A 27,460-nucleotide genomic window follows, 5' to 3' on the forward strand; every position below is an offset into this window, starting at 1 on the left:
GAGGGCAGGGGGCGCTGAGCTTTTTGGGGCATGTAGTGCGGCCGGGCGGGTGTGCAGCCTCTCCTCCGCCCGGCCGCGATTGGTCGGGGCCAGTCTCCGCCCGCCGCGGCCCGCGGTCGCTTCGCCCCGCACGACGCCTGCCGCAATCACAGCGGCCGCGGCGGAGACAGCTCCGCCGGCAGCGCGGTAAGAGCCGGCCGGCGGGGCCGCGCTGGGGGAGCCGTGGGACCGCGTTGCTTGGGGCGGGGGCGTTATCATAGCCGGCCTCTGGCTGGGGCACGCGTGAGCGAGGGAGCCGTGAGGGGTGCCGGCCCGCCCCGCTCCCCGGCGGCAGCGCTGCTCGGGGTGGGGAAGAGGGGCCTGGAGGGGCCGGGGGGCGGCCGAGGGACGCTGGCTTCCCCCGCCGGCTCCTAGCGCTGCCGAGCCCGCGCCGTTCGTCTGGGCGCCCCGCGGCTGGCGGGAGCTGCTGGGGCCCGGCCGTCAGTGGGCGGTGGGTCGCGGCGGGACTGCCGTTCGGTCGGTTCGCAGGGTCCCCCCGCCTTGGGCCGCCGGGGTAGAGGTCGGTGCTCCCGCCGTTCCGCCCGCCCCTTGCTGCCGCGGAGCGCCCTGCTGCACCGCCGGGGCCGCCCTTGACAACAGGGTTTGGGGCTCAATTGTGTTCCCTGTCACGGGGCCCGTCTGGCTCGGAGCTGTGTCTGAGCTCGTCCTTCTGGAAAGGGCTTCACTGGGAGAGGAGTCAGCGGCTCGTCCGGAGGGACGGGGCTCGGGGGGAGAAGAGGGAGAACTGGGGGAAGCAGCAGCAGCAACGCAGATTTGGTCCTCGGTAGTGCATATTAACGGGGCAAAAAGGTGGAATAAAGAATTTATGGGTTTTTTGCAAAGAGCTGATGATGCCTGAAAGGTTCTGCACTGTGGCTGCAGTTATTTATAGCTGGTAGACAACCCTGCCGTGACATGGAGGTCTGCTCGGAGTTAGTAGCACCAGTCGTTCCTGATTAGGATGGGACAACAATGTTGGGTGTCTATATTTGGGGGTTAAAACAAAGATTACAGTGAAGATCTGAAGCTCTAGGACAAAGCGTAGGAAAAGGCATTTGGAGTGCAGGAATCTCAGACTTTCTGCGTAATCACTTCTCCACAGTTTCATTCTGTCCGTGCTCCAAACATTTCCATGTTTGTGGAGCAGAAATGCTTAACCTTGTCTGACTTACTCCTCTACTCTCAATCCCCGCTGCCCCCTACCCCAAATCACGCAATGTAGTAAGTTATTCACTCAGTGTTGCAGTAGCTGTTTTTTCTACCATCAAAATGTGGTTGCAGGGGCTTTGTATATTTCTAGACACATGAAAGTAAAGAGCAGAATCAGTTTAACTGAAGTCTTAAGATCTGTGAAATTTGAATCTGGGATTTTTGAAGTGCATAGAGGAAAAACATCCCTAAATAACAACAACAACAACAATCTAATAGATTGCCACCATCCTAGGAAGCATAAGGAGTGATTTTATTTCCCCCTCTGCCCCAGTAAATGGTGCCATCTCTGTGCTGCTGAAGAAGACAAATCTGCAAACAGCAGACTGAACTTTATTTAAAATGACTTTTAAATACATTTATGTACTGTTTAAAAGTATTTAAAACCATTCTGATTTACCATAATTACAAAGTCATGTTTTTACAGTAAAAGTGACTTGCATGTCTTCAGTACCTATACTAACCTATTTTACTACAAGTTCTAATCAAATTAAGCTGATTCATAAAACGGTTACTAGTAGATTTTGTAAAGAATTGTTTTGCAACAGAGACCATAATCTCCCTCAAAATGTAGCTTATTAGAGTTTACAATGATAAAGACTTTTTCTTTCTACCATGTAAGTCATAAAGAAATTCAGACTAATTTTGCAGGGGCTTAATCACAGGTTTAGGTGCTTCAGTTTGTGTAGCAGCCAGCACAACATGTAGGCAGAACATTGCTGATGGAGGACTGCAGACATCAGTGTCTTGGGAAGAGAGCTATCCTGAATCACATATTTTGTGGAAATCAGTATCTAAATGTTAGCAGTGACAGGCAATATGCAAATACTATGTGGGAAAAGGAACTGTGACTGGATTCTGAAAATGAAGAGGCTAGTGGTCATAAGAACAGCTGAAAAGAGAGATTTCCAAGAAAAGCCGGAATGATCAGCTGATTAGCTTAGGGCTGCTATTTCCCCCAAGATTACTGTTAACTCACTTATTTCACGTGAAATGGAAATGGATAAATGGTTTCTATTTACACAGCTCTTAGAGGCTGTGCTTGAGCTATTTGGAGTTTAAGGTACAGAAGTGTCAACATCACTCTAAGCAGGAGGGGAAAATGCTTCAATCAACTCAAACTCCTTTCTTGAGGGTGGTACCCTGTTCTAAGTCTTTTGATCTTAGTGGACTGTTTTCCCAAAGGAAACTTGAGAACTCAGGGAACTGACTGTTGACCAGAAGAATTGTTTTAGCAGCAGCCAGCCCCTTCCAGATGTGGTCTTTCTTAAGCATCCCTCACTAATCAAGTTGGAGATGTGTGCTAGCCATGGAATGGGAAGTGGTCAAAGTACTTCTGGCAGGAAAAACAGGTTTAAAGAGCTGAGTGAAATGTTCTGGCCAGAGCCACCCAGTTCTGGCCATGCTTCTTCCCGAGACTGTGCAAACTGCAGCAGCTGCGTGTGTGTGTGCTGTGGTTCTGCAGGTGGGGATCTGGCGCTGAACCCACTGTGTCTGAGAGATAAGCCTTTTTCCTGATGTGGTCTCCAAAGCAAAGTTAATTAACTCTTCTACCAGAGAGACTAGGCAGAGCTGATGAAATCATCTCATGTTTTTGGGCATCAGCCAAAGCTCCAAAATGATCTTGTAGTGAATTTTCATCTCTCCCTATGTAGTCTCACTCAGCATGTGTTTAGGGTTGCATGTGACAGGTATGGGATTCCATTGCTTTCAGAAAATGGCTTTTTATGTACCTGTGGTAAGCTGGTTGGCTGAGCTGGTTTCTCTTTGAGTATAACCTGAAGACATAGCATGTGATGGGAACTTTCCCTTCTCAGCTGTAGGTCAAGAACTCAATCAACATAATCCAGAACACCACAGTCTTTTAATTTGCCAGCCTGAGCACTTGAAGGTTTGTTTTTTTTTTTTAAAACAAGCACTCCCAAATCTTACGGTTGCAGGCAGTGACAAGAGTGGCTTATTCCTGAAAGATAAACTTCTAGATTTAAATTGTTTTTTGGAAGAAGTAGTGTCTTAGCACTTAATATTTGGTTCTATCCTTCCTGTTCTGGAGTTCTTCTGTGTGGTAACAGCTCTTGCTATAGGAGCTGATATATGACTTCCTTTACTTTGTGCCAGCTCCATTAAAAAATAAATTAAAAATCCAAAACAACCCTAACAAAACAACAACAACAAACAACCCACTTCCAAATATATATATACATATATCTTTTTCATACCACTGCCTGGAAGACTTAATCTTAGTGATCAGTAGATCCAGTCTTGCAAAGACCTATACTACATGTTACCAGTCTTCACTGTACACAGCGGCTTTGGAGGTGAGGTGGCTATTTCACTGTTTCAGCCTCATTTGAGTGGCTGCAGATGGGTGGTTTTGACTGTGGGGAACTGAGGCTGGCTTAGATAGTGTTTAGTTATTTGGTTCAGTGGTAGCTTTGACATTGTGCCTTGTGACTGTGTTGTATGGATTGGTAGTTTCCAGTTTTTATTCCAGAGAAAACCATGCCAAACTTGACTATTCCACCTTTTACTATGGCTCCTCTAACATACATGTCAGCAACGATCAGCCTCCAGAATGTCCTTCTTATAAGTAGGCCAGTGTAAAATCCCATCTCTCAGTGCATGAGGCAATACACAAGCTTGGTGCGTGTGCCAAGAGTATGCAGTTCTTCAGGGGAGTTTGCTTTGTGAGTTACGCGTTGGATGCAGCAGACCCGAGACTGTGACCAGTATACATAACGTGACTCCCCCACACTCAAAAGCCCTGAAAAGCAAACCTTTGATTGCTTTTATAGCAAGCGCTTGATCAGACGGTCAAGGTGCTCAGGAAGTTCTCTAATGGGGACACTACTTGTGGTCCTCTCAAGAAAGCAGAAAGAGCCATTTCTGCACAGGCTCAAACCTCCTCTCTGGCTTTGCTTCTCTGAATTTGACATCCTTAGGCCCAGACACATTTCTCTCACTCTACATCTTGTGCAAAAGAGACGAAATGCTACTCTTTCATGTGGTACCGGTTCACATTTGCTCTCCACTGCTCACGCAGCAGGTTGCACAGGCAGCGTGAGGCTCTCACGGGCGGCGCTGCCCGCAGCCCCGGCAGCTGGGCCGGATCCCGTGCAGAACAGCAGCGTGGGCACGGGGAGCTGCTGTGACACCTCCCAGCACTTCTCCACGTCTGTGCATCCTCGTGCCTACATCACCCTGGATTTGACCCAATAATAGTGGGCTAATTGCCAGTGATTGGAAACCAGTGAACTGCAAAAGCAGAGAGCAAGAGAACAGTATTAATCTGAAAAGGTTTTGTCTGTGAAATACTTGATAGTGAGGCTTGTTCTGCATTTGAGGCTTATTCGTTACCAGCTATTATAGAAGAAAACAACCAGAGGGAACTGAAAGGCTTGGTTGTCCTATTCAGAATTGCTTTTTTGTCAGAGTTGAAAGCTGACAGAAAACTCTTGTAACTAGTAGCAGCTTGGTACTAAAGGAAGATATGAGCAGAAATTGTACTGTGGGTTGAATAGTCTGTAAAATACGAAAAAAAACCCCACAACCAAGAAAAGCTTCTAGTTGTGATACTGATGTTTGTTTTGTGTTTGTTGTACTTGTTACTGATGTCCTCTCATCTACTTCTCTCAAACTTCTTCATTAGGGATTTTTTTTTTTCTCTCATTTGTGGAGTGAATAAAGAGAAGAGATGATACTGAAGGTGGTTGTGCTGTTGGGCTGTGCTCTGGGCATCAGCACATTCCCCATGGAAGACCCTGAAGATGGAGGAAAGCACTGGGTGGTGATTGTTGCAGGCTCAAACGGCTGGTACAACTACCGACACCAGGTAAGGACATCTGTTCCCGCATGCTGGCCACACTTCAGAAGATGCCTGCTCTGGGACTCATGGGGAGATGAGAGCTGCCTCTGCTAGTTCAGCCCTTCCATCATTTGGGCAAGTGCTTTTACTTCTGGTCTTCCAGCAGTTTGTGCAGTTTCCAAAATGAGCAGCAACCAGATTCACTCACAGCCTGGTCTTAATTCTTGTCATCCTCACCCATACATTTCCCTTCCTCTGCTCCCTTTAGTATTTGATTTTTTTTTTTTTTTTTTTTTTTTTTTTGCTTGCAACTTTGTCTTTCATCTTTAGAGAAGCTGTCTTTAGCAGGAGGAACAGCATTCTTCCTCTAATCACACCTCTGCACCCTGGGAAACTCTATCATTTAGTCTAGATATTCTATTACTAGTCTAGAGGATCTGACCCCAACTTCCAGGTGAACAAATGGTGTCTTGAATTAAATCTCTTTTTGAGACACATTCTGGTTTCTTCACATTTGTTTTTCTCTTTTCCTTATGTTATGAAAAGCTCCCTTCTCTCCAGTTAAAAAATCTGTGAAGGCTACAAATGTACACTATGTTTTTGTGGGGTGGAGGGCATGCAGAAGGGGCTTCCTTTAACCTGAATCAGCTCGCTCACTGTGTTGGACAGCGTGGCCTCAGAGCTGTGTTGGCACAACAAGGATACGGGGTACTGGAGTGAGGGGACTGGCGTGAATGGCAGAAAGAAAGGGGAACAGGAACTCCTGAGTTTGACACTGCTGTCAAAACCAGCATGTTGTGGAATTGTGATGTGAGTGTCAGGATGGACAGGATTAAATATAAGTGACTTAACTCTGATTAAGTTCAAGACATACAATCAGCAGTCAGGAGACTAAGGCAGTTTTTCCCTTTGGGGAATTCTTGGACAATCCCTTAAACAGTTAAGCGCAATTTTTACTTTAAACTTGGAACTACCTCTTTTCTGGAGAACATGGTCCATTTAATTCTGATTTATGTACACATTCATATATTTATAAATGTCAGAAAAATAGCTTGCTAGACTATTGTTGGTTAAGGTGAACTCAAACAGAGATTGAAGCACTAGTGTACAGAACCAGCATTTTGAAAGGTAAACTGTATTAAATGCACTGGGTACATACATCAGTCTGATTTGCTCAGCACTGAAACTTTTAAAATATTTATTATGTTTAATGTAACTGCCTGTAAAATCCTCTCTATTTGTGTTGAGGAAGAAACGAGCCTTTGCTGTGTTGGGCATGCTGGGTTTCATGTTTACATTTCTCTTCCCCCTCAGTTCAGGATCAGTTTGGAACTTTCAGCACAGTGATGAGCTTAAAACTGAATAAACCAGACTGACAGCCTTGTTGCGTCTAAAGAGGAACCTGTTACTGCCAAATGCTAGCTCAACACTTTGACAAACTGGTTTTTGGGATTTTGCCTGCTCCTTGCACTGTAGTTATCTCCCGATAACCACAGTTAAGGTGTTACAGCCTTAATATAAACCATTCATATTTCAAATTAAGTCTGAAAAAAGATATCTTAAAAGTTGGAGTAAGAAAACAATTATAAAAATACCAGCATTGTATTTGATCACTGCCTGCCCTGCGGTGTCTAAATACAATCACCGAGTTGTGCTGTAGTTGTTGCCACTGCTGCATAACCAGTCTTGCTGGCTTCCCTCCACTCTAGGAGGAGTTAATGCCACAACATTTAAATAAAATTACATTTTTGAAGCTGTGGCTCATGAGAATTACTTTTCTACAGTTGCCCAAGCATAAAGTTCTTAACCTTTCTGTCAGCGAGCCTTCAAATGGCAAGTATATCTGCCAGGTATACTGGAGTTATGAAGAACACAAGATGCACACTTCCATATTTGTGTCCAACAACAAGTCTTTTGGACATGACAGTTTCACAGAAGCAAATTAGGATTTGAGTGTGTTCATGCTTTGCAGACAGTTATTAAGTAATTGGTTTTCAGTGTTAGAAAAATGAGAATAAGATTTCTTTAGCACCTTCATTTTGAAGATAATGTCAACTAACAACGCAAAATATTGTTGTTTTTCAGTAGAATAATACTTGTACTGTCAGAAAGCAAAGCAGTGCTCCAGGATTGCAGATTAGTATAATGCTTTGCTTTCCAAGGGAAAAACTGCAGAAAAAAATATGTTGTACTCTAAGTCACTTTCTTTCTGCTGTCACCGTTCTTCCACAGAACTTCTCTGCTCTAGCCTGTGTACAAGTGAATTTGTGGATGTGTATGTTTCTGTACTCAATGTATTTATTTATTTTTTTTTAATTTATTACTAGACTAGTTGCTATTCTCTATGTGCAACTAAGCACTCATATTATGCCTTTGTAATCTGAGACCTCAGCAGACACATTTGTGTTTCAATTGCTCAGTAAGCTGTACAGGGTACAGTTAATAAATGATGTTGTATGCTTGTTACATTTATATTTGGTGAGCTCCAGGAGTTTTGCATGCTGTCTGCACACAACACTGTCAAAACATACTCTGTTGCCTTCTGCAATAGTTACCTGGTGGCAGTGTGTGTTCGTCTGACTGAACAACCATAAGAGGAGGAGAAAAAATTACACCTTGAATAATGTCTCAATTTCGTACATGAAAAGCTGTGGGGAAAACAGTCCATCGCTGTACAGACCCCATGAACAGTAAGTTTGTAAAGACTGTGCAGACCCTTTAAACACTGAGTTTGCACCTGTAACCTCAAAGAATCTGAAGCTTCATCTTGGACTTGTAATTTAGCTGTAAGTGGTCGGGATCCACTATCAGTGGTGCAAACCTCAAGTGTAGACAAGATAAGGAAAAAAACCACTGCACTTATCTATGAGCAAATTCACACCTTGTAGGTATTTGTTTCCTCTGTAATTGCTGAATTGGGACTGTACCTAATCAGGATGATCTAAACTTGTCTTACACATTTATCTCATCAAGTTCCTAAAATAAATTTTAAGTGGTTTGAATAGCATACAGCCCAATGTGATAGGCTTACTGTCCTTGCAGAACTCGCTTGTGTGTTGCCTTACGCTTGTGGGCTCTCAGGTGTTTTTAGCCATACCTTTGTGTTTTTTATTAGAGTTGCCTGGGCTGTGGAAGGACTATCCGTGTGCTCTTCTCTGCTCCTCAGTGGTTATTCTGACTTCTCTGTAGCAGCATTTTTATTACCAGACTGGCTGCTATTCCCTAAATGTGACTAAGCACTCACAATCTACACCAGAAGGAATACTCCTCCCATTGCCTGGGAAAGTGGCTCAGCTCTCTACTGTACGAACAGCTAGAAGGGATTTCTCTGGAAAGCTTTGCGAAAGCCATGAGCAAATAGGGTACTCAACATTACTGGTAGATTTAGGGAATGAGCCAACAAACTAGTTCTCCTTAAGAGAAATAGAATTTTGCATATACTTCTGCCTGTCCTGGGAGATGATTGTAACAGCTAACTCAAATCTAAAGTTGGCTTCACAAACAGATCAGGAGGAGAGACAGACCAATACTTTCTGCATACTCCAAAAGACATAGTCAATGTCAAAACCTGATGTGAAACAGTCTTACTAAAGGTGCAGTGCATACTTGAGGTGAAAAATAGCTGAAAAAGTCTGACAAAATTAGAGTGCTGAAAATAAAAACATTTGTATTGGCATACATGGGGTTTTTTCCAGTTGTTGATTTTATTCTTATACTTACCGAGCTTTATGGGCCAGCGACTGTATTTATTGAGGGGTTTTGACACTACCAGCCAGAGCAGTATCTTAGTCCAGGACAGTCCTAAATTCTCCAGTCTTGCAGGTGACAGGCATTGAGGATGCCTTGGCTACTTGGCTTCAATTAACATCTCCTCACTGTGCTTACAAAATTGTAACTGAAGCTATGGGAAAATCTTTCCTAAGTTTTTAAAATGGTTATACTTTTTTGCTGATTCGCTGATGTATGTTTAAACAAGGGAGTGAAACATGGCTGGCATTTCAGACATATTCTTCTACCATGCTCTTATATTAGTGTTCAGTCTTTTTTAGGCCGTGGCATTTCAGTTTACCTGTAAGGGGACGAGTGCCACTTTGCAATGAAGCTGACCGTTCATTGCACATGACCTAGTGGTCATAAGACCAGAAGTAACCAATTTCAGATATGTCCAAGCTTTTCCCTTTAGGAACTATTTATGCACATGTGTGTCATAGAACAACTTGATTTTTCCAAAAATTCCTCCCCTCCGCCAAGCAGTCTGCTTGAAAGCTGGGTCATGCAAATGTGTAAACAGTTGTACGGCAGAGGAAAGCTGAGATATTTTTTTTCTGCCTTTTAGAATTTCCTCAAAGTGTACATTTTGGGAAAGAAAATGTCCATCCCAGGAAAATAGGGGAATACCACCTCGAATTCCGATGCTTTCAAAATCAAGGAGTTAATTGTTTAAGCACAGATCTGCCATAGAAATTTGCTGATGTAGCAACAGGTTCAGACCTGCTGATGAAAGGTTTGAATGATGCCATTGACAGTGTCTGTTTTGGACCTGGCATGTGAGGTGAGTTATGCAGTAGCAGCAATCATGGCCACAAAAGTTTGTGTTCAGTGATAATTTATTCAGTAAATGTTCCTAACGTTCCTTGCACATATGAAAGCAACAAGAGTAATACCAACAAGAGATCTGGAACAACATGAGCTCTCTCTTTTTGGGTGTTTTACTGGTACAGCTATGCCAGAAGTATTTCTGGAAGAAACAAGGCTCAATCAGCAGTATTGGAGGGACAGTTACACATAACAGGAAATACTGTAGAATCACACATGCCTCCCTATTCTGGTTTTATAGAGATTTATTTTTTTTAATGCATGTAACCAGCATCACAGGTGGCCCGTCAGGTCAGCTAATGCTGTGTAAAGAAGCCAAGATAGAAACTCAGAATTGCCCTGCTTTAGCCAATGGAGTTTTAGCAGCGAAACACATTTTTGCTTCTCCAGCCTCTGTTGGTGGTATCATTATGCTGCCAGCAGGTGCAGTTCCCTTAGCAAAAGCCTTAAAAGGCTCTGAGAGTCACCAAACAAGCATAAGTTAATGTTGAGGAATCGATTACATTGATCTGTTTCCCTCCACAATAGGGAATTTAACCCATTTACATTTACCACCGATGTCTATACTAAGACAGGACGTAGTGAGCAAACAGTCAATAAATCGGAAGGAAGGAGAGAGGAAGCAAAAAAAGCTGATAATATGCATTTATAAAGCTTAACTAATTCTGAGTACTTTGGTATTGATTAAAAACACCTCTGAAGTCCCTACTGACCAGTCACATGTCTATGGGAGCACAGACACTTGCTCGTTGAATATGCTGATATTATATCACCATAGTATGCCTAAGGATTTCTGTGTTGCTAGCCTATAACTCTTTCTGTCAGCATACCAGAAGAGTATTATGTCTTAAGAGAGAGAGGCGATCTATGATCTACTCATCAATCAGTGTAGAGATGCCCTGTGATTACTGTTTTATTCTGCTTTTGCTTGGGTTGCTTCTGAAAATTAAACATACGTTTAGTCACACCTGCACTCTGCTGTTTCCTATTGCATGTGATACTTTTATAGCTCTGTTTAACCTCTGCCTTTTGACTCATTGAGGGAGCAGCTGGTGTATTGAGATACAAGGAAAAAGAAAACCATAAACAGTGGAGGATGTCTGGGAGGGGTGAAAGAGGACATAGGCTGACAGTAGGAAATGGACTGCTTTAGTGAGAACAATTGAACATTCAGGGTTAGTCACGTGAAGAGATTTTGCTGTGGGAGAGTTCATTAGCATTGAATGTGCCTCACCCTTCGCAGAATCTTGCACAACTATTCCCTCTCTTCAGCTTCAGCCACACTTACAAGACTAAGGATTACAAAGTGACAGGATTTTAGTGTCCTTTCAGTTAAACTAGTCAAAATTACTAATACTTTAGAGTCATCTGAACTTAGGTAGGTCCTCTTAAACCACTTCAGTTTAATTTACAAACTAGTAAATTAGATTAATTCAACAGAAGTAAGCTTTAAAGCTTGCTTCTGGCCTGCATTCGGAGTGTGCATTTGCTAGATGAGATTTTTTCCATTAAATCTGCACAGCTTTTCTAGCATGTGCTAGGTTGTAGTTCTAGAGTTTTGGGGTGGTTGTTGATATCCCATTAGGTCTTTCACAGACTGCAAGTCTAAAAGAAAATAATTATTTGGGGTGGAGTTACTAAGAATTTAGCATTCTCATAGAGGTTTGCGTTTACTGTAATATCACTTTGATGAGTATTGTTATTTCTGCGTCATGGGGAGATGGTTCTGTAAAGAAAAACTGCTTATTCATATCCTGTATAAGTCAGTAAAAGAGCCTGAATAGAAATTCTGCAATTCTGTTTTCCACTGAAATCTGTTTTCTTGCCCTGAAGTTCCTTCAGTGTTACTCTATGAGAAACACATAATTAAAAAGGAAATTTTTGTTGACCAAAATTCTCATGTAGTAAATCCAGATTTAAATCTTTGCAGAGATGAGATTGGTAAACCATACTTGCTTAAGCCATGGACAGTCTTTGATGCTTAGTCATGCAGGCTTGGTACAGAACTAATTGAAATTGGTAGAAATCCAACTCTTCTGCTTGGCACACTTTGGATTTTTCTGGCCGTGCGCAAGGTTTCCATTTAGGTTTTCTCACAGAATGGAGAACATTGCTGAGAACCTTTTGCTAGATTTTGTTATCTATTCCAAGTCTGAATTAACTTCTGGTTTCTGTTTAAATAAGAAATCAGAATAGGTAAATGAGAAAGAAGTTTTGCTCATAGTCTCTGTTATTAATGCAACTATTCCTAGTTAAAGACATTGAGTTTTGGTTTAACCTGTGCATTTCAGCCCCCTAGCAGCCCTCAATCTCTTATACTTGAATGCAGTTTCTTTTGGACAATAGCCTGCTCTTAGGCCAGCAAACCTATTTTTCTTCTGGTTAAACCTCTGTTAAAGCCAGTAATGAAAATCTGCTTAATTTCAGGCAGACGTGTGCCATGCATACCAGATTGTACACCGGAATGGAATTCCAGATGAACAGATCGTTGTTATGATGTATGATGACATTGCTGATAATGAAGAGTAAGTGATGAATGTGCACTAATCACATGCTATATGGTTACTACAAACATGCCATAGTCACCAATATGTTTAAGTTTGTAGTAGTTTTGTAAGAAAAACCTTTAAAACCACCTGTGATTTGCATAGAGACATTTTATTCAGCAGCACAATAATTCTCCTTTGAAATGTGCTCATGAGTTTTCTAAGCCTTATTCCACACCACAGCGTCAGTTGTGGCACCAAAGACTGCAGAGCTTCATTGTTATGAGATTAAGTGATCTTAACTCCTGGGCATACCCGGGCGTAACAGTTTACAGGAGTTAAATAGCCTAAAACAACAAACGTAGGGAAGCTCCCTGCATGATTTGCAGGTTTTTTTTAAAGGATATTATCAGATTAATTCCCAGAATGTGCATTCAACACAGAAGTGTATATGTCCCATTCTTGGTGACTGTCCAGAGTGTGTAATTGCTTTCTATATGAAACAGTTCAGTTATACAGCCTGTAATTCTGAGACGATTTCAGCAGAAATGAGTGGACTTCACACACACAGTAGCCCTGGGGGGAAAGAGTGAAGAGCACAGGCAGCAAGACTGAAAGTGGAGAGATGATAGTATAAGAGACCACTCACCTACATCTTCAGATTAATCATCATGGTCTGAGGTGGGATACCTGAAGGTACTCTGAGGGTAAGGACACGTGAGGCAAGCATTTGTAACTGACTGAAGTGAAAAGGCCTTTATATTCAGAGATCACTTAACAATACATGGTGACAGTACCCACACTCTCTCTCAGGCAAGCTGGCCACTCAGGACAGTTTAAATGGTTTCCCAGTTGTTCTGTGGTCCTTGTGGCTAATTATTCATATGATTCTATGTTCTGTTTAACTTACAGAAATCCAACAAAAGGCATTGTCATCAATAGACCTAATGGCACAGATGTGTATGCTGGAGTGCCCAAGGACTATACAAAGGAGGTAGGAATGAAACACCATTCAGCATTAGCCAGTGTCTGAATAAATCCTTTCAGCCCGCAGCTTCCACTCCAACATATAGTATAAAGCCTCCAGCTTATGCACCTGCATGATTTGATGTGAAGTTTAGTGCTTGTTCCTAAGATGAATATAAACAATGGATGCTTTGAAGTGAAGCAGTGATCATAAAAGTAAACCTTTGCACTGCTTCTGTGCTAGCACACAAAATATAAGGAGGGAAAGTCTTGCATTTATAAATGTCATAACTCGAGCTGAAGAACAGCTGTGTAAGACTAATTGTTCCATTAAATTAGATCAGTAATCCAATCACTTGGTGATTTCATGATCCAGTATCCGAGTGAGTCATCAGTAGCTAATACATTATACAATGATGGATTGAAAGGGATGGCCGGCTAAACTTGCCACTCATGCATGGATTCTGACTTTCAGAAGCCATATTTCTAAGTGAAGATTTTGTTGTTTTTATGATCAGATTTGACTTTAATCCTCTTAAATCCTTAGGACGTTACTCCAAAGAATTTCCTTGCTGTTCTCAGAGGAGATGCGGAAGCAATGAAGGGAGTGGGATCAGGAAAAGTATTGAAAAGGTAAGAGAAAATAATTGCTTGTGTAGTTTTACTTTGGCACTGATTTCAGAAAAATAAGAGGGTAAATTAGAGCAACTTGACAATCCAGCAAGACTATTGATGGCAATTCTAGCTCATTCACATTAGAAATACAATGTTTCTGGTTTCTTAAGCTATCCAGCACCAAGAAACAACTGCTGATATTTGACTGGTATGGAGTGTGGTATAGAGTAAGGTATAAAAACTCTAGTGGATAGTATCAACTGTATGAAGGTATTTGTTATTTAGACTGTTTTCTTTTGAAAGAGTGGCTATTCAAAGAGAGTTTTATCAAGAATGGGAGACTTCTAGAAAGGGTTTGGTTTAAGGTACACGAACATTTGCATTAGTCACCTGAAGTGCTGAGACTCAGCAGTCAGTGGCAGAGGAGAAGGGATCACTTAAACAGCTCATCAGCTGAAAGAATTGCGTTTCTAATCCCAGCCTTGGTCTGTGTGGTGGATGTAAGGTTATTGAGGTTTGGAATGTAATGAAATTGAATTATAGTTTACGTTTAATGCAAAAAAATCTTTGTAAGTGAAAAAGTAGTATAAGCAATTAACTTTGTAATTGATATATTATGCTTAAGGTATTTGTAAGCTAAGTTACACAAATGATTCCAAGTTTTGCAGTATTCTGATATATGGACAATAATAAATCGTAGACTGGCTAAATAGAAAGTAAGATCTATAATTAATGGATGTAATTTAAAGGCTTATATAACTTAGGTGATTCAAGAATAAAAGCAATATATTTGAGGGCTTAATTATAAGACCTCTTGGAAGGATACCTATTGTCAGTTATTCAATTGATTCTACAGAGTTTGAGATATGAAAGCATGATGCTTATTTACTAAGGTGTTGTATTTCTGACTCAGTACTGTTGGTGAAGAGTTATGTTATATTTTTCTATGTACAGTATTTCCCGTAAAACCTTTAAGAATTTAAATTTGACCATTTGGAAGAACCAGCCTAGTTAAAGAAAAATTATGTGTCTATCTTCAGCTGGCAGTTTAACTTTAGAGACAAAGCAATGAAACAGAAAAGAAGAATCCTGCCCTGGCATTGGGGAGAATAAAAAAATGAAGGAGCAGGACAGTAGTCAAATAACTATTGCTCTCAATTGTTTAAATTTCATCCTGAACAACTGAGAAAGAAAATGATATATGCAAGGTGTATAGGCAAAAAGTTAATAAAATGCTGCAAAGTTACTGGATTGTTCTCTTCTAGTAGCTGGAATTAATCAAGAGTTGACTATAAAGCATTTTTCATTAAAATCAATCACCTCACCTGTGAGAGCTTGATGTCGCAAGTCAAATAAGGGAGTGGATATGCAGAGGTCCAAAGACTCTTAGCTACTGGGGAAGACAACTTGAACCCACATAGAAATGTCTCAGTTATTTACATTTCGCCTGGGTCGAATTTTTTGCACTGAGGCTCAAGAGTGGGAACCAGAAAAGTAAAACCCAGCCCTCCTTTGTTAGGCTCTGTTGTGTGAATTCCCAAGTGGTCTGACTTCTGGTATTGGGTGGGACGAGTGCTCAGTTACCCTCTGCCCAGAAGGCTTCTGGATTGTCTTCCAGGTTGTTCCCTAACCAGCAGGTTATCGGCCAGGCAGAAGGCTGGGCAGTGTCCCCTTGAGCTGCTGCAGTCGTACCTCTTCGCCGTTAGGAAAGAGCAAAAGCAAATATGGATTTCTAGACCAGTGATACCAGAAAAAGAGGGGAGGGCTTTGGGTCTCCTTCCAGTCTATTCATGTGATTTTATCTTTAATTATCCCTGAATACAGTATAAAAGCAAAATCCCTTTGCAGATCTGGCTGTTAGGGCAAGACCTTACTTTCACCCAAACATATCTGTTTGGTTTGGAGTGCAATAAAAATCTATGGCAAGCAGTGTACTGCACAGATGTTAGGGAATCGGAGCTGGGAGCTGGCAGCGCTCTGCTGACTGCAGAGCCACTTCATGCAACTGCCCGTCCAGCCTGACGGGTTAGACATGTCAGGTCTTCATGGAGGTGTAGGCTGACGCTGATTTGCTTAAGTATGACCGTACAGATCACAACAAGGTAGTACATAAACATACCGAAGGATCTTATCAGGTAAATTTTTCTGGTTTATCCCTGTGTTACTGGTGCCTCAGTATAACTTAGTTATAAAAACATTCCTTTTTTGTCAGACTGCTACAAATGCCCATGGTATAAGAGATTCTTCAGATAGGTGTTAAAAAACAATTGTGCTCCCACCATACTTAAAGTACCAGCCCCTGCCTAACCAGCAGTCAGTTTACAGTTTGAAACGTGAGGTGTAATTGCCGTGTTCCCCATACTTGGGAGACTCGCCTGTACCCCTGGTTTCATCCCTTTCATTTTCAAATATTTTCATGTCTTGGCATTGAGAAGCAAGTTATTGTTGTAATGAAGATTAGGTTGGACTGGTTAGAAGTAATTTATTTGCAATTTTTTTCATTACAGTGGTCCCAAGGATCATGTGTTTGTTTATTTCACTGACCATGGAGCTCCAGGACTTCTGGCTTTTCCTGAGGATGATGTAAGCATTCGCGGGGATTACTTTGTCATAAAAAACGTCCTTTTAGTGACGTACTAAAATAATAAGTAATAAATGTAAATCACAAAAATAATCAATGCACTGCGATATGGAGGGTGGGAGCAGAAAAGGAGCAATATTCTCCTTGTCACCCCAGACTGGATTTTTTCCAGTTTGAATCTGAAGCACTCAAGTTGAAATTAAGTTATGTCATTTTATATTTCATTGGACATTGGTGGTCCAAACAGACTGTTTTACACAGGTGTGATTGGGCGTTCTGCTGCACTATGCATAGCATGCGAGACCATTACTCATCTTTTCTGGAGTGGTAAATACTAGAACGTTTTATTTCAGAAGGGCAAACCCTGCATATATTCAATGGCAAACAGGAAACATATTCACAACAGTTGGTATTTATTCCTATTAAGTGAATTGTATGTCTATTGCATAGAAGTGGTTTTAATACAAGCCTTCTTATTTTACAGCTTCACGTGAGAGACTTGAATAAGACTATTTGGTACATGTATCATCACAAAAAATACCAGAAGGTAAACAGAAGTTGTGAAATTAAAAGAGGAACTGGCATGGAAGAAAGACATTTGTCTTCATTTTGAGAGTTGTTTAAAGCGGGAGGAACCTGTTGCCATGTAATGAAATTTGGATTAGGGTTTTGCATTTATGAGGATTAATCCTCTCCATATTTTCTCTTTCCATTTTTACCTTACTGTATATTTGCAGTCAGTGTTGAGACATAGCATACTGCCTTTAGATAACGGTATATATTCTGGCCAGCCATGGAGAAACAACATCCGTAACTATCGCACCCTCATAATGTGTACCTGACTTGCTCTTCCTGTGCTTTGTTTGCTTCAGACTGCACTGTTACTACAGGAAGCTTGTAGAAACCTCATGTTTCTCTTACAGTTACTAATATAGTTTAAGAGACTGTACCTCTTGTCAGAAAATTCTAGGCATTTATTTTATTGCAAGTAGTTTTAAGCAGGAAAAAAATATTTAGAACATTTTAGTAGCTAGGCTTTTAAAGCAATTTTCTGTGGTAATCTGTCTCCTGTGGCTGGCTGTGTTGAGGAACACCTCCATGGCCATAGGTCTACAAGTGCTGCATTCAGTAGTGGTACATTGCTGTGCCTAACCACTGATGGTGTATTTGATTTGTGCTTTGGGCGTTAGTCGGTAGATCCCTGTGGATTCTATAGAAATTAATAGCATCATTGAATTGTGATTATGTTTTCCCTTTCCACATAGTTTAGTTCCCCAAAATGAAAAATTGATCTGTTTGCTTTTGTGTTTTATTTTGCAGCATTATGGATAGCTTTTGTTTCAGGGGTACAGCTGAAAAGCACCGAAGGGCTTTTCTCCATTTCCTCATGGAGTTTCTTAAGGTCTCTGATTTATTTTATAGATGGTGTTTTACATTGAAGCATGCGAGTCTGGATCTATGATGAATCATTTGCCTGATAATATCAATGGTGAGCAGTCAGTTAACTTACTGGACTTAAATGACACATCTTGTCAAGGCACTATTATGCACAGTTGTAGCAGGGAAGCACAAGAATTATAGAAAGCAATATTTTCCATTTATGGGAAGTTCCTTTTAAAGCATTAATGGAGTCTTATAAAGTCTATCAGGGCCTTCAGTTTCTTGCAAGTGAGAAGCTGAAAAAGTATTTCTTTTCAGGAACTGTATGGTTGCCCTTGACTGGTAGCAGTTTTGTTTTACTGACACTTCTCAGCCTCAGCACTGCCAAGAGCAGGTGTGAAGTTCCTACCATCATTGAGTAGCAAAGGCATTTGGGAGACATCATTGCCCAGCAAAGTTGCTACACTCATTTGCACAATAACCCAGGAAGTGGACCTCAGATTTTTCAGGGTTTCAAAGCTCTTTGCTGCAGAACTAGGAGCTCAGCTTTGGTTAGGATGAGGAATCACAATCTTGTCAAACTCCTGTTCTGTGGCAGGGGGACTGAGTGCTCTGGCTTGCTTGAAGTTTTGAAGCTATGATTCCAGGAAGACCAGCCATGTGTCGATCCATGGCTTCCTGGGGCTTTGGGCCTGGAGTGTGCTGCCTGGGCTTCCTGCAGCCCTATCAAGGATTTACACAAAGTTAACACAGAATGTTTCATATTGGAGATTCTTCAAAATAAACACTCAGTGAATCAGCATTTTTCAAAGTTTGTTCGATTAGAAATTTCCAGTCTGGGGACTCTCTGGTTTCACCACCAGCTCTGCCACAGGCTTACAAAGGCAGAAAATTGACAATTTTTGTCACTACGCAGCTGTCTTCGGCAGCCTTCCATGCTGAACTACAAAGCTTAGCTGGTTACTTAGTGAGCATTTTAAAGGGTGTTAAGAGCAGAACTTTACTACACAGACAGGATTTAGGACTTTTTGGGGGGGTTTTGAACTTGAGGTACATTCAGAGTAGAAACAGCGCTCTAGCTATATATTATAAAAGCATGCCTAACACCTTTTCACCTTGAAACTTGGACTTTCATTGAGTTGTACAAGCATGCTATGAATTCACTTTGGCAAAAAGTCAGAATAGCTTTTGTCTTAATAATATCTGTAAAGACATGTTTTCTGTATTTCCACTGTGTTAGCGATGACTTATTTGGAACAGTATGTTTGGGCAGATGTTGTAGTGGTTTGATTTGCTTTTCTATCAGTGTAGAGTGTTATCCAAGAAAGGATACTACTTAGAAGGTGGCCTTTTCTGGGAGAAAAGATGATTTTTGGGATTTATTCCAAGTTTGGAAAAAAAAGTCCTTATTATTATAATGAAGAAAATTAATATACAGATGGTTGTCAGTACCCAACATTGTCAGGCAGTTCTTGGAATAGGAGATTTTTCCCTGTAAGTGTGTATTCTTCTTTAAACACCCCAGACCACACATTAGGCAGCAAGGAAAGAGGTCTTGCATCAGCGCTGAGACAGACTGAGCAGGGCGATTAACAGGCTTCTTTCCTTCCTGCTACTTAGAAGTAAATGACTGAAAGCCGGAATACTTAGGCAAATATATCATGTGCAGCAAAGTAACAAATCATGTGGGGGATTAAAAAAACAACAAAAAATTTACTTTCAATTTATCTACAGTTTATGCAACAACAGCTGCCAATCCCAGAGAGTCATCTTACGCATGTTACTACGATGAGGAAAGGCAGACTTATCTGGGTGACTGGTACAGTGTGAATTGGATGGAAGATTCAGACATGGTAGGTTACTTACACGAGGCTTCAGCATGAAAAATCACTAGGCTTTTTAAAAATAGCTCTTTTACAGGATTTATTAAAATCTTTGTGGTTTTGTGAGACTGAAATCAACAAATTGAGTTGGTAAAACTATTTATCTACTATTCAGAACCATGTATAATCTTCATTTGGGCGACTAAATTTATTTATGAAACTAACTTTCAGAAACATACGCTTCTTTTGCTATTTATAATATTAGAAACTGTCTAGCTTCTAGTTTCACATAATCTTGATTTGCTAATCTGAGACCACATCTCCAAATTTGTTAAACAAATTGGTGAGTTCAGTAAGTTGTACCTCTCCTTCAGGGATCCTTAAATACTGACCTGTGGCTAACCCATTTGTTAACATAATGGAAAACAGTAGTAAGGAAACGAATCTGAGATTCATGTGCTAGCCTGCTCTGTTCTTGCCCATTTGCTGGAAGATTAAGAGATCACTAAAAGCAGTTGGAGAATATGCTGTCAAATTTTCATTTCAGTTTTTGCTTTTATGTCTTTCAAAGGCTGTATAACTCTTACCCTATTATTTCTTTCTACTAACTGGCAGCTAAAAGTCTTCCCAGCTGTCCTTGCATTTTTAGAATAGCTGAATTTAAGTATCTGTGACCACATGGAAGTTTCTTCATGCAGGAGGATCTGAGAAAAGAAACACTCCACAAGCAGTTTCAGCTTGTGAAGAAACGCACCAACACCAGCCACGTGATGCAGTATGGAAACAGAGTATGTATTGGAGTGGGCTTCTTGGTCAGATATATCTGAAAAACTTTTGGGCCCTGTACTTTCATCCCTGAAAAGAAGAAAAAAATCACTGTAAACTGGCAAGGTTGATTTAGAAAATGAAACTGTTGATCTCAGAAGACAACTTAGCATTTAAGAGCTGATGGTCCTGAGGCTAAATAAAATGCAGCCTTGTGTTATATTTAATTCAAGGAGTCGGGATACAAGTTGTTCTCCAAGCTCTGCCAGTGATTTAACACTTCAGTCAAGTACGAGAAGGGTATTTACCAGTTCCATATGAATATTAATGAATAGTTAAGTACACTGGTCCCTCAAATGGAAGGCTTGAGAGGTGATATATCATTTATAATAGTCTGATTATTCAGTGTGTTAATAGGAGGACAAATTAAAGATTCATTAAAAAAAAAAAAAAAAAGGTTACTTAATCTGTCTTTTTCCCCCACGGTGAGTTTTGGAAATAAAAGTTCCTGGTTTTTGGCAGTCTTGGCCTTCAGTTAAAAAACCTAATGTGCAAGCACACACACTTGCAACCCTATGTTCTACTTTATTTCCTCTAATAAAGCAAGTTCAGAGAGTTAGGTTTGCATGGCAAAGCAAAGACAGCCTGCCTTCTGGGGGTGACTGACCATTTCCATTTGTTTACTTTCTAACCCTCAGAGCATCTCCTCCATGAAAGTGATGCAGTTTCAGGGCATGGGGAAGAAAGCTGCCCCTGTTTCTCTGCCACCTGTAGAACACTATGACCTGACTCCTAGTCCTGACGTGCCTCTTGCGATCTTGAAACGAAAGCTGATGGCTACCAATGACTTGTACGAGGCTAAGAGGATTGCTGCAGAGATGAAGGCACACCTGGAGGTAAGCAAAACAAAAAAAATTAAAACTATACATCAAGTTATGGGGAGGGGTTGCTTGCCGTTTTTCAAAATTGCAACAAAATTACTCTTCAGACTGGTAACCTCTAGGTGATGTTTTACTCTACTTTTAAAATTCAGCTGTCTGTTCCACAAAGCACATTCAGCAATGATTAGCGACGCAAATGTAAGCAAATGCGAAAGTAAGTCTCACGGCTTTTATTGCCAGGAAATTCCTCATCTGCATCCATAGGAATTCTTGCTGTAAGGAGTCACTCTTGACTCAGTAGAACTGAAGTCTCCCAAATCAAATAGCTCCTGCAGAATGGTGACAGTATTGGTGTTATCTTTCTTCTGGCAGAACACTAAAAGCACAGTGAGTGATTTTGGGTGCCGGGTTTTCCTTTGTGTGCTTAAAGACAGATCCAAATGACTGTGCTAAAAAATGAATGGCAAAACTGGGTTCCTTAAAGAGCCCAAGAGTTGAGGGAGTTTTAAAGAAAGAAAAATTTAATTCAAAGTCTTCAAATTAGGTTTAGAAAAAGCATGTTTTAAGTTCTTGTTGGCTTATGCACAGGTGAAAGAATTTATCCAAGAATCCATGCGGAAGATCATCACCTTAGTAACAGGATCAAAAGAACAGACCGACCAAATTCTGTCAGACAGAGTGACCATCAGCAATTACGACTGCTACGAGTCAGTGGTGAACCACTTCAAAGCTCGTTGCTTCAACTGGCACTTACCCTTGGTAAGTCAAGCATTAGATGTAACCTGATGCACGTACTGGTGAAACAAGCACGGTATTCACAAGCAGGTCTGCAAAATCAGCCTTTATTAAAAAGCTAGCTTGGGGCCAGTCTCACAGCTTAGTTGTGGAGGGTGTGAGTAATGTTTTTGAAAGCAGAAAACCACTTCCACTATGTCTGTAGATAAGCAAGAATATTACTTAAAACCAGAAATAATCCCTAACTTTACTAGTTAGTGCTGTTCCTTCATCAGCTCCCCCCAGGAAATCCCAGTGTTAAGTAAGTAATATATTTCTGCTTGAGGCATCACTATCAGCAAACCAGAAACACAGCATCACTACTTTGAATTCATAATCCCAATACACTCAGTTTTCTGTATTATGATTGTGTGTTGCATAGTTCCTTGCAGTAGCCTAGCTGCTACACCCGCATTCTTGTTGGATTCCCGAGAGCCACTTTTTAGTTTAGGGGGTTTATAACTGTCTGCTCTTCTCTGGGATCCCAGTTGAGGACCAAATACTGTTGTGATAAGCACTGTTTGGACAAGAATAAGAGGTCAGTTCCTATTCCAGAAAACTCAGTCCTGATGTCAGGCAGCATAACCTAAGCGGGCAGTGCTGTGTAGTAGGATGAGTCAACAGCAGATTGATTGTAGTAGAAAGGAATAGGATTTTCTGGCAGTTAGCCAAGATTTGAGTATTGTGTACAAATCAAAAGCAATTGCACTCTTTCAGTTGGAACTTCTAATCAACCAGGCTATTAGGAGACCACATTGCCCTGTTAAACTTTTAGTTCCTCTTTAGTGATTTTTTTTGTTGTTGTTTTTGTGGGTGTTTTTGAATGAAATTGGTTAGATAGGTGAGCCTTGCTGCAAGGGGGCAATGTTCAGCAACAGCTGAATTTACCTAATGAAGTTTGAAGAGCAAAGTATAGAGAAGAAAAATCCATTTAATTTAGTACTGGGTTGTCAACACAGCAAATAAGCACCTTAAATGTTAACATCATCTCTAAATTACTTCCACTATTTAGTTTAGATAAACAGTATCTGTTCTTTGTTGTTGAAATTATTAACAATATTTGTTTATTTCAGTATGAGTATGCACTGAGACAGCTGTATGCCTTGGTCAACGTTTGTGAAGGAGGATACCCCATTGACAGGTAACGAGGTTCCCAGATACACAGTGCCTAGAAAAGCAGGAGCTGAGAGGCAGAGGAAGCCTAAGACTACAAGGCTGCTCACTTCTTCTGTGCTGTTGACTGTTTTGTCAGTGAAGTTCTGACTCTAAAGTTATGAATGCTAATTTTGGAAAACACATAATTGTTAGTTGCCTCCCACTCATAGTGATCCAGTTCCCCTGTAACCCTTTAATTTCCTTGTTGAAGACCCTCAGGGGAAATTACAGCCAGTTGGAGCATCCCAGTGCACAGCGTAACACACAGTAGCGTGACTGGTATGTTGTACAGGACAAGGGTGTTGCCCTGTAACTCCTGTGTGATCTGACACTGAAGCAAGGTTCGGAGCTGCTGTATTTTCTCCTCTGCCCCCTCAGCTGCTGGCTCAGACCAGCACAGCACTGCTGCGTTCTGATGGGGAAAGGGAACATGGCGCCAGGACCTTCATTGGTCAGTGTGTGGTAGGAAAGCAGGTCAATAATGGCCCAGGCTGACCCTTGTGGTGCGGCAGGGGCAAGGGAAGCAGGTGTTGAACTTCGGTCTTGGGATTTGTGGTAGAATCCTAGCTTGTCAGTCATGTGAGAGGAAGAAGAGGGAGCGAGAAAAGCAGAGGGGGGTAGGGAATGGGAGGGTGGACTGGTAGTTGAGGCTGCACGCACATGCAGACCAGAAGGTGAAGAACTGCTGTCCCTGCTCTTGTGACTTTCCACTGCGGTCAGTTTGGGAAACAGTTTGAGAGCAGAGCACCTGAAAAGTGTCTCATCATTATTGTTCTCTGTTGCAGAATATGCCTGGCCATGGATCAAGTGTGCCTTTGGCACTGATGGAAACAACACTCCTTACTATAGCCCTAACTACAAGTGATAACTTTTCATAACTGTAATAATCCAGACTTTACATGCATGCAACAAGAAGAGAGTCAACCGCTGTACTGGGCCTGTGCTGGGAGCTGGGGCTGCTGACCATGAGCACTCGCCAGTGCTCTCCTCTCCGTCCCCGCCTGCCCCTGGTTTGACAGCAGCATTTTGGCAGAGCACCCGGAGCCTTCAAGATGGATGATTTGTTTCAAAGCACAATGCTTTTAAAAATCTCTGGATGAACACTACAAGCCACCTATCAGTGATTGCTAAACCTATGCTAAATTGAAACATTAAGTCATTAATTCTGGATTTTTTTCTATACTGTTGCTAACTATTAGCTTTTTAAAAAAGTTAATGAAGTTCATTACAATGACTGGTTTGCAGACTGGTTGAAGAGTGAAAAAAACAAAGGTTATTCCTTAAGCTTTAACTCCTTAACAGTTTAAAGAAATCAATTGCATTCAAGAACTATCAGGCGTGAACAGCAGAGTTAAACTGTGAACAGTAGAATTCTTTGTGGGTAGAAAGCACTGTTTCCCAAAGAAAAACACAAATATCTAATGCTGTAAATTTAGCACCAGTATGATATAATTAAATGTATATACACACAAACCTGTGGGAAGTCATGGAGTACAGGAATCGCCTGTGAAAAATAATAAAGTTGACAGTTTCATCAACCTGCAGGGCAATGCAGTGTTAGACATCTGGTGACTTGAAAAGGAGTGAAAGCTAATTAATTTTATGATGTTGCATTAAATATTATCTGTACCTGTAAGCCTTTTATAAAACAGGTCATCTCAAAAACCAACCAGACAACACGCCAAACCCACAAACAAACAAACAAAAAAACAAAGCCCAAGGCCCAAACAAACAAAAACAGCAAAACAAAGTTAAAAAAATCTCAAAACCATCAACAACAAAAAGTATCAAAAGCCTAAAATCACGTTTGAAGGCACCACTCCTCAGAGATGACTCAGTAAATAACAAGCAGGGGAACAAATTAGAGGTTACGAGGTGATTCAAAATAGTTTCAGGATGTCCATACCGTTTTACCTGTGGAGACAGGGTACAGAAATACTTCTGGGTTCTTTCCAGAGTATGTTAAAACATTAAAAAATACCTCATATCCATAGGAAATAAAAAGCTTTGGAGAAAACTAAGCCAGTATCCACAGGATGGAGGGAGTATCTCCACTCAAAGGAAAGGGGTCGTAGGGTGTATAAGTGAAATTACATTTCTATAAAGAAGAGCCAGATAAAGCCAGGAGCATAAGCACTTTCAGCTGTCTGCTGAGTGAGTGAGAGAAAGTCCCAGAGAACATGTAGTGTCAAGATGGATGGGGTAAGGTAAAAACTATGTGGAACTGGGCTTTACTGAATTAATAAATGAAAGTTTACATCTTGGGAGTTGTTGGAAGTTGAAATATTTGATGCTTTTCAGATGCTTCTTGTTTCTTTTCAGCTGTAAAGCTTTTTTTTTTTTTTTTTTTTTTAGCAGAAATCTAAAAATAAGAGAGAATGACATTTTTGAGTGCCCAGATATGTGGCAGGTGTTCCCCTGATGGCAGGAGTTAGGGTTGGCCACACAGGACAGCTTTCAGGCAGTCTGGCCGGTATGTGTGTACCAAGAGCCCCCACTCACTTTGAAAGAACAAGAAACATGACTCCTTCAAAGCCATGTTTGCCTATATACATGAAATCTGCCAAGTTTTACACATCTCTGCTTTTAGAACTGTTTTCTGTTCTAGAAATCCAGCCTGCTTTCTCAGGCACTTAGCATCATTAGTTCATAGTTTTAACAATTTTCTTCACCCTTTAGAAATACCCATTCTCTTCTGATGTATTCAGAGGGGGCTTTCTGGTCTTCAGGATTTTCATTTCTAAAGTGCAGAAGGAGAGCTAGCGTCACTTTACAGCCAAGGGTTTCCAGCCATACTAAGTAGGCCTCAAAAAGTAATTACCAGATGAAAATCAGCTGCCAACACACTTTATTTTCACACATTACTGACACCCAGGTGGCACTTACACCTCACTAACATCAAGTGTCTTGGCCGTCCTGCAGGCCCTTGTAGCTCAGGATGCAAAGCTGAAACATGAGAGAGTGGGAGTTTGTTTTGTCCGTTTTCCTCCTGTAAGACTGATTTCCAGTGCTTCACCATCTGAAATGCTGCCCATGGCAATGTTACCCCTTCCCTCAGAGATGTGCTGAAATGGAAGAGATGCATCTGCTGAAGGTGTCACTGCAGCCACAATGCCTTCTGAGATGCAGCAGGTTCTTACCCGCACCCTGCAATAAAAGCATTTATGTGCTACTGAATTTCCAGTTTGTAGCCAGAGACCCATTTCCTCTGCAGTCACTCAGTGAGCAGCCCCATAGGAGAAAAAATACAAATCACCTTCATCTGCATTGATCAATACATTTGCTTTAAGGCCTCCAAATAGCATCACACAGGCTTAGTGCCTGCATGGCAGGCTGTTTATTTTGAGATGGGAATAGAACCTGGTGAGAAAATCATTCTAGAATTGTGCAAGGTCGGTCTTACGCCAGAGTACCTTGTGGGGTATTGGGCAAGTGCAGACACCCTCGCCCTTCCTGCAGTCACACAACTGCTCGGGCTGCCTTTCCTAGAATGCTGGCGTGCAGGAATGACTTCTGCAAAATATGGAAAACTGTCAGGTTCCCAGCAAATTGTCATCGCCAGGCAGAACAGGGCAAAGTTGAGGCTGTGTTATTTACAAAAACTTTTCCTGAGCAGAATAGTTGTATATATTCGTGATTCCTGGGACAAGTGCCATCTGCACCAGCCAGGTCTTCCTGGCCTCCTCCTCCTCATCGCTAGGAACAGAGTCCAACGCCCTTTTCCCAGCTGTTCTGTGCCAAATCTGCCATGTGTTTCTCCCCAACATCCTGCTGTTCACTGCCTTTCCTTTGAGAGGATCTGGAAGGCATGATGGGCCTCCATAGTATTCTGTATGCTGACTAGTTCTATATAATGCAAATTTACATGGGCACAGTTTTGTTCAGAGTGCATGTGACCGCCTTTCCTTCTTTACTAGCAAAAAACCAGAAGGCAGATCACCTGGAGTTGGAGATCATGCACTTTTTTGGAGATTCCAGTAGGTAGTAGTATTTTAGCTCTGTCCAAACGAAGTTGCATCCTCTCTCACAGCTTAAAGTAAGTGCTGAGCAGCTGTGCCTGTTGCAGGGCAGGAGGCTGAAGGATTCTCATTCCTGGGCTCACTCTCTGCCCTGTGAGAAAAGCCATGGAGGAGCAGCAGAGGGGAAGGACCCTTAAGCTAAAGTCCTGACTAAGCAGCATTTCATACCGAGAGCTCAGGCAATTCTGAATCAGAGGCTGCTTCCTTCCTTGGGACACGATAACCCAAAAGAGGCAGGAGACAGCAGCAATATTCACACTCCGTAGTCCCATGCACAGTGGGCAGGGCTGGCTAGTGTCCTGCAGCAGCAACACCCATCCTAGGTGGGACTCTGGTGTGACAGGCAGGGCCTTCGTACCAGCTGGA

The 27,460-nt window shown here is 41.6% G+C and overlaps 1 protein-coding gene across 1 annotated transcript; it reads left to right on the forward strand.

Moving 5' to 3' along the window:
* Nucleotides 1-41: 41 nt before the first annotated feature.
* On the forward strand, nt 42-26,258 carry LGMN (legumain). The gene is made up of 14 exons (XM_082058052.1): nt 42-186; nt 4,898-5,080; nt 12,077-12,174; nt 13,048-13,129; nt 13,649-13,734; nt 16,224-16,299; nt 16,782-16,844; nt 17,720-17,786; nt 19,412-19,530; nt 20,199-20,288; nt 20,964-21,161; nt 21,735-21,905; nt 22,994-23,061; nt 23,861-26,258. The coding sequence occupies exons 2-14, from the start codon at nt 4,943-4,945 to the stop codon at nt 23,898-23,900; spliced, it is 1,296 nt and encodes a 431-aa protein (XP_081914178.1). The 5' UTR covers nt 42-186; nt 4,898-4,942; the 3' UTR covers nt 23,901-26,258.
* Nucleotides 26,259-27,460: the final 1,202 nt, after the last annotated feature.

Source organism: Streptopelia decaocto, assembly GCF_964273445.1.
Source record: "Streptopelia decaocto genome assembly, chromosome: 7".
In the NCBI taxonomy this organism is placed as follows: Eukaryota; Metazoa; Chordata; class Aves; order Columbiformes; family Columbidae; genus Streptopelia; species Streptopelia decaocto.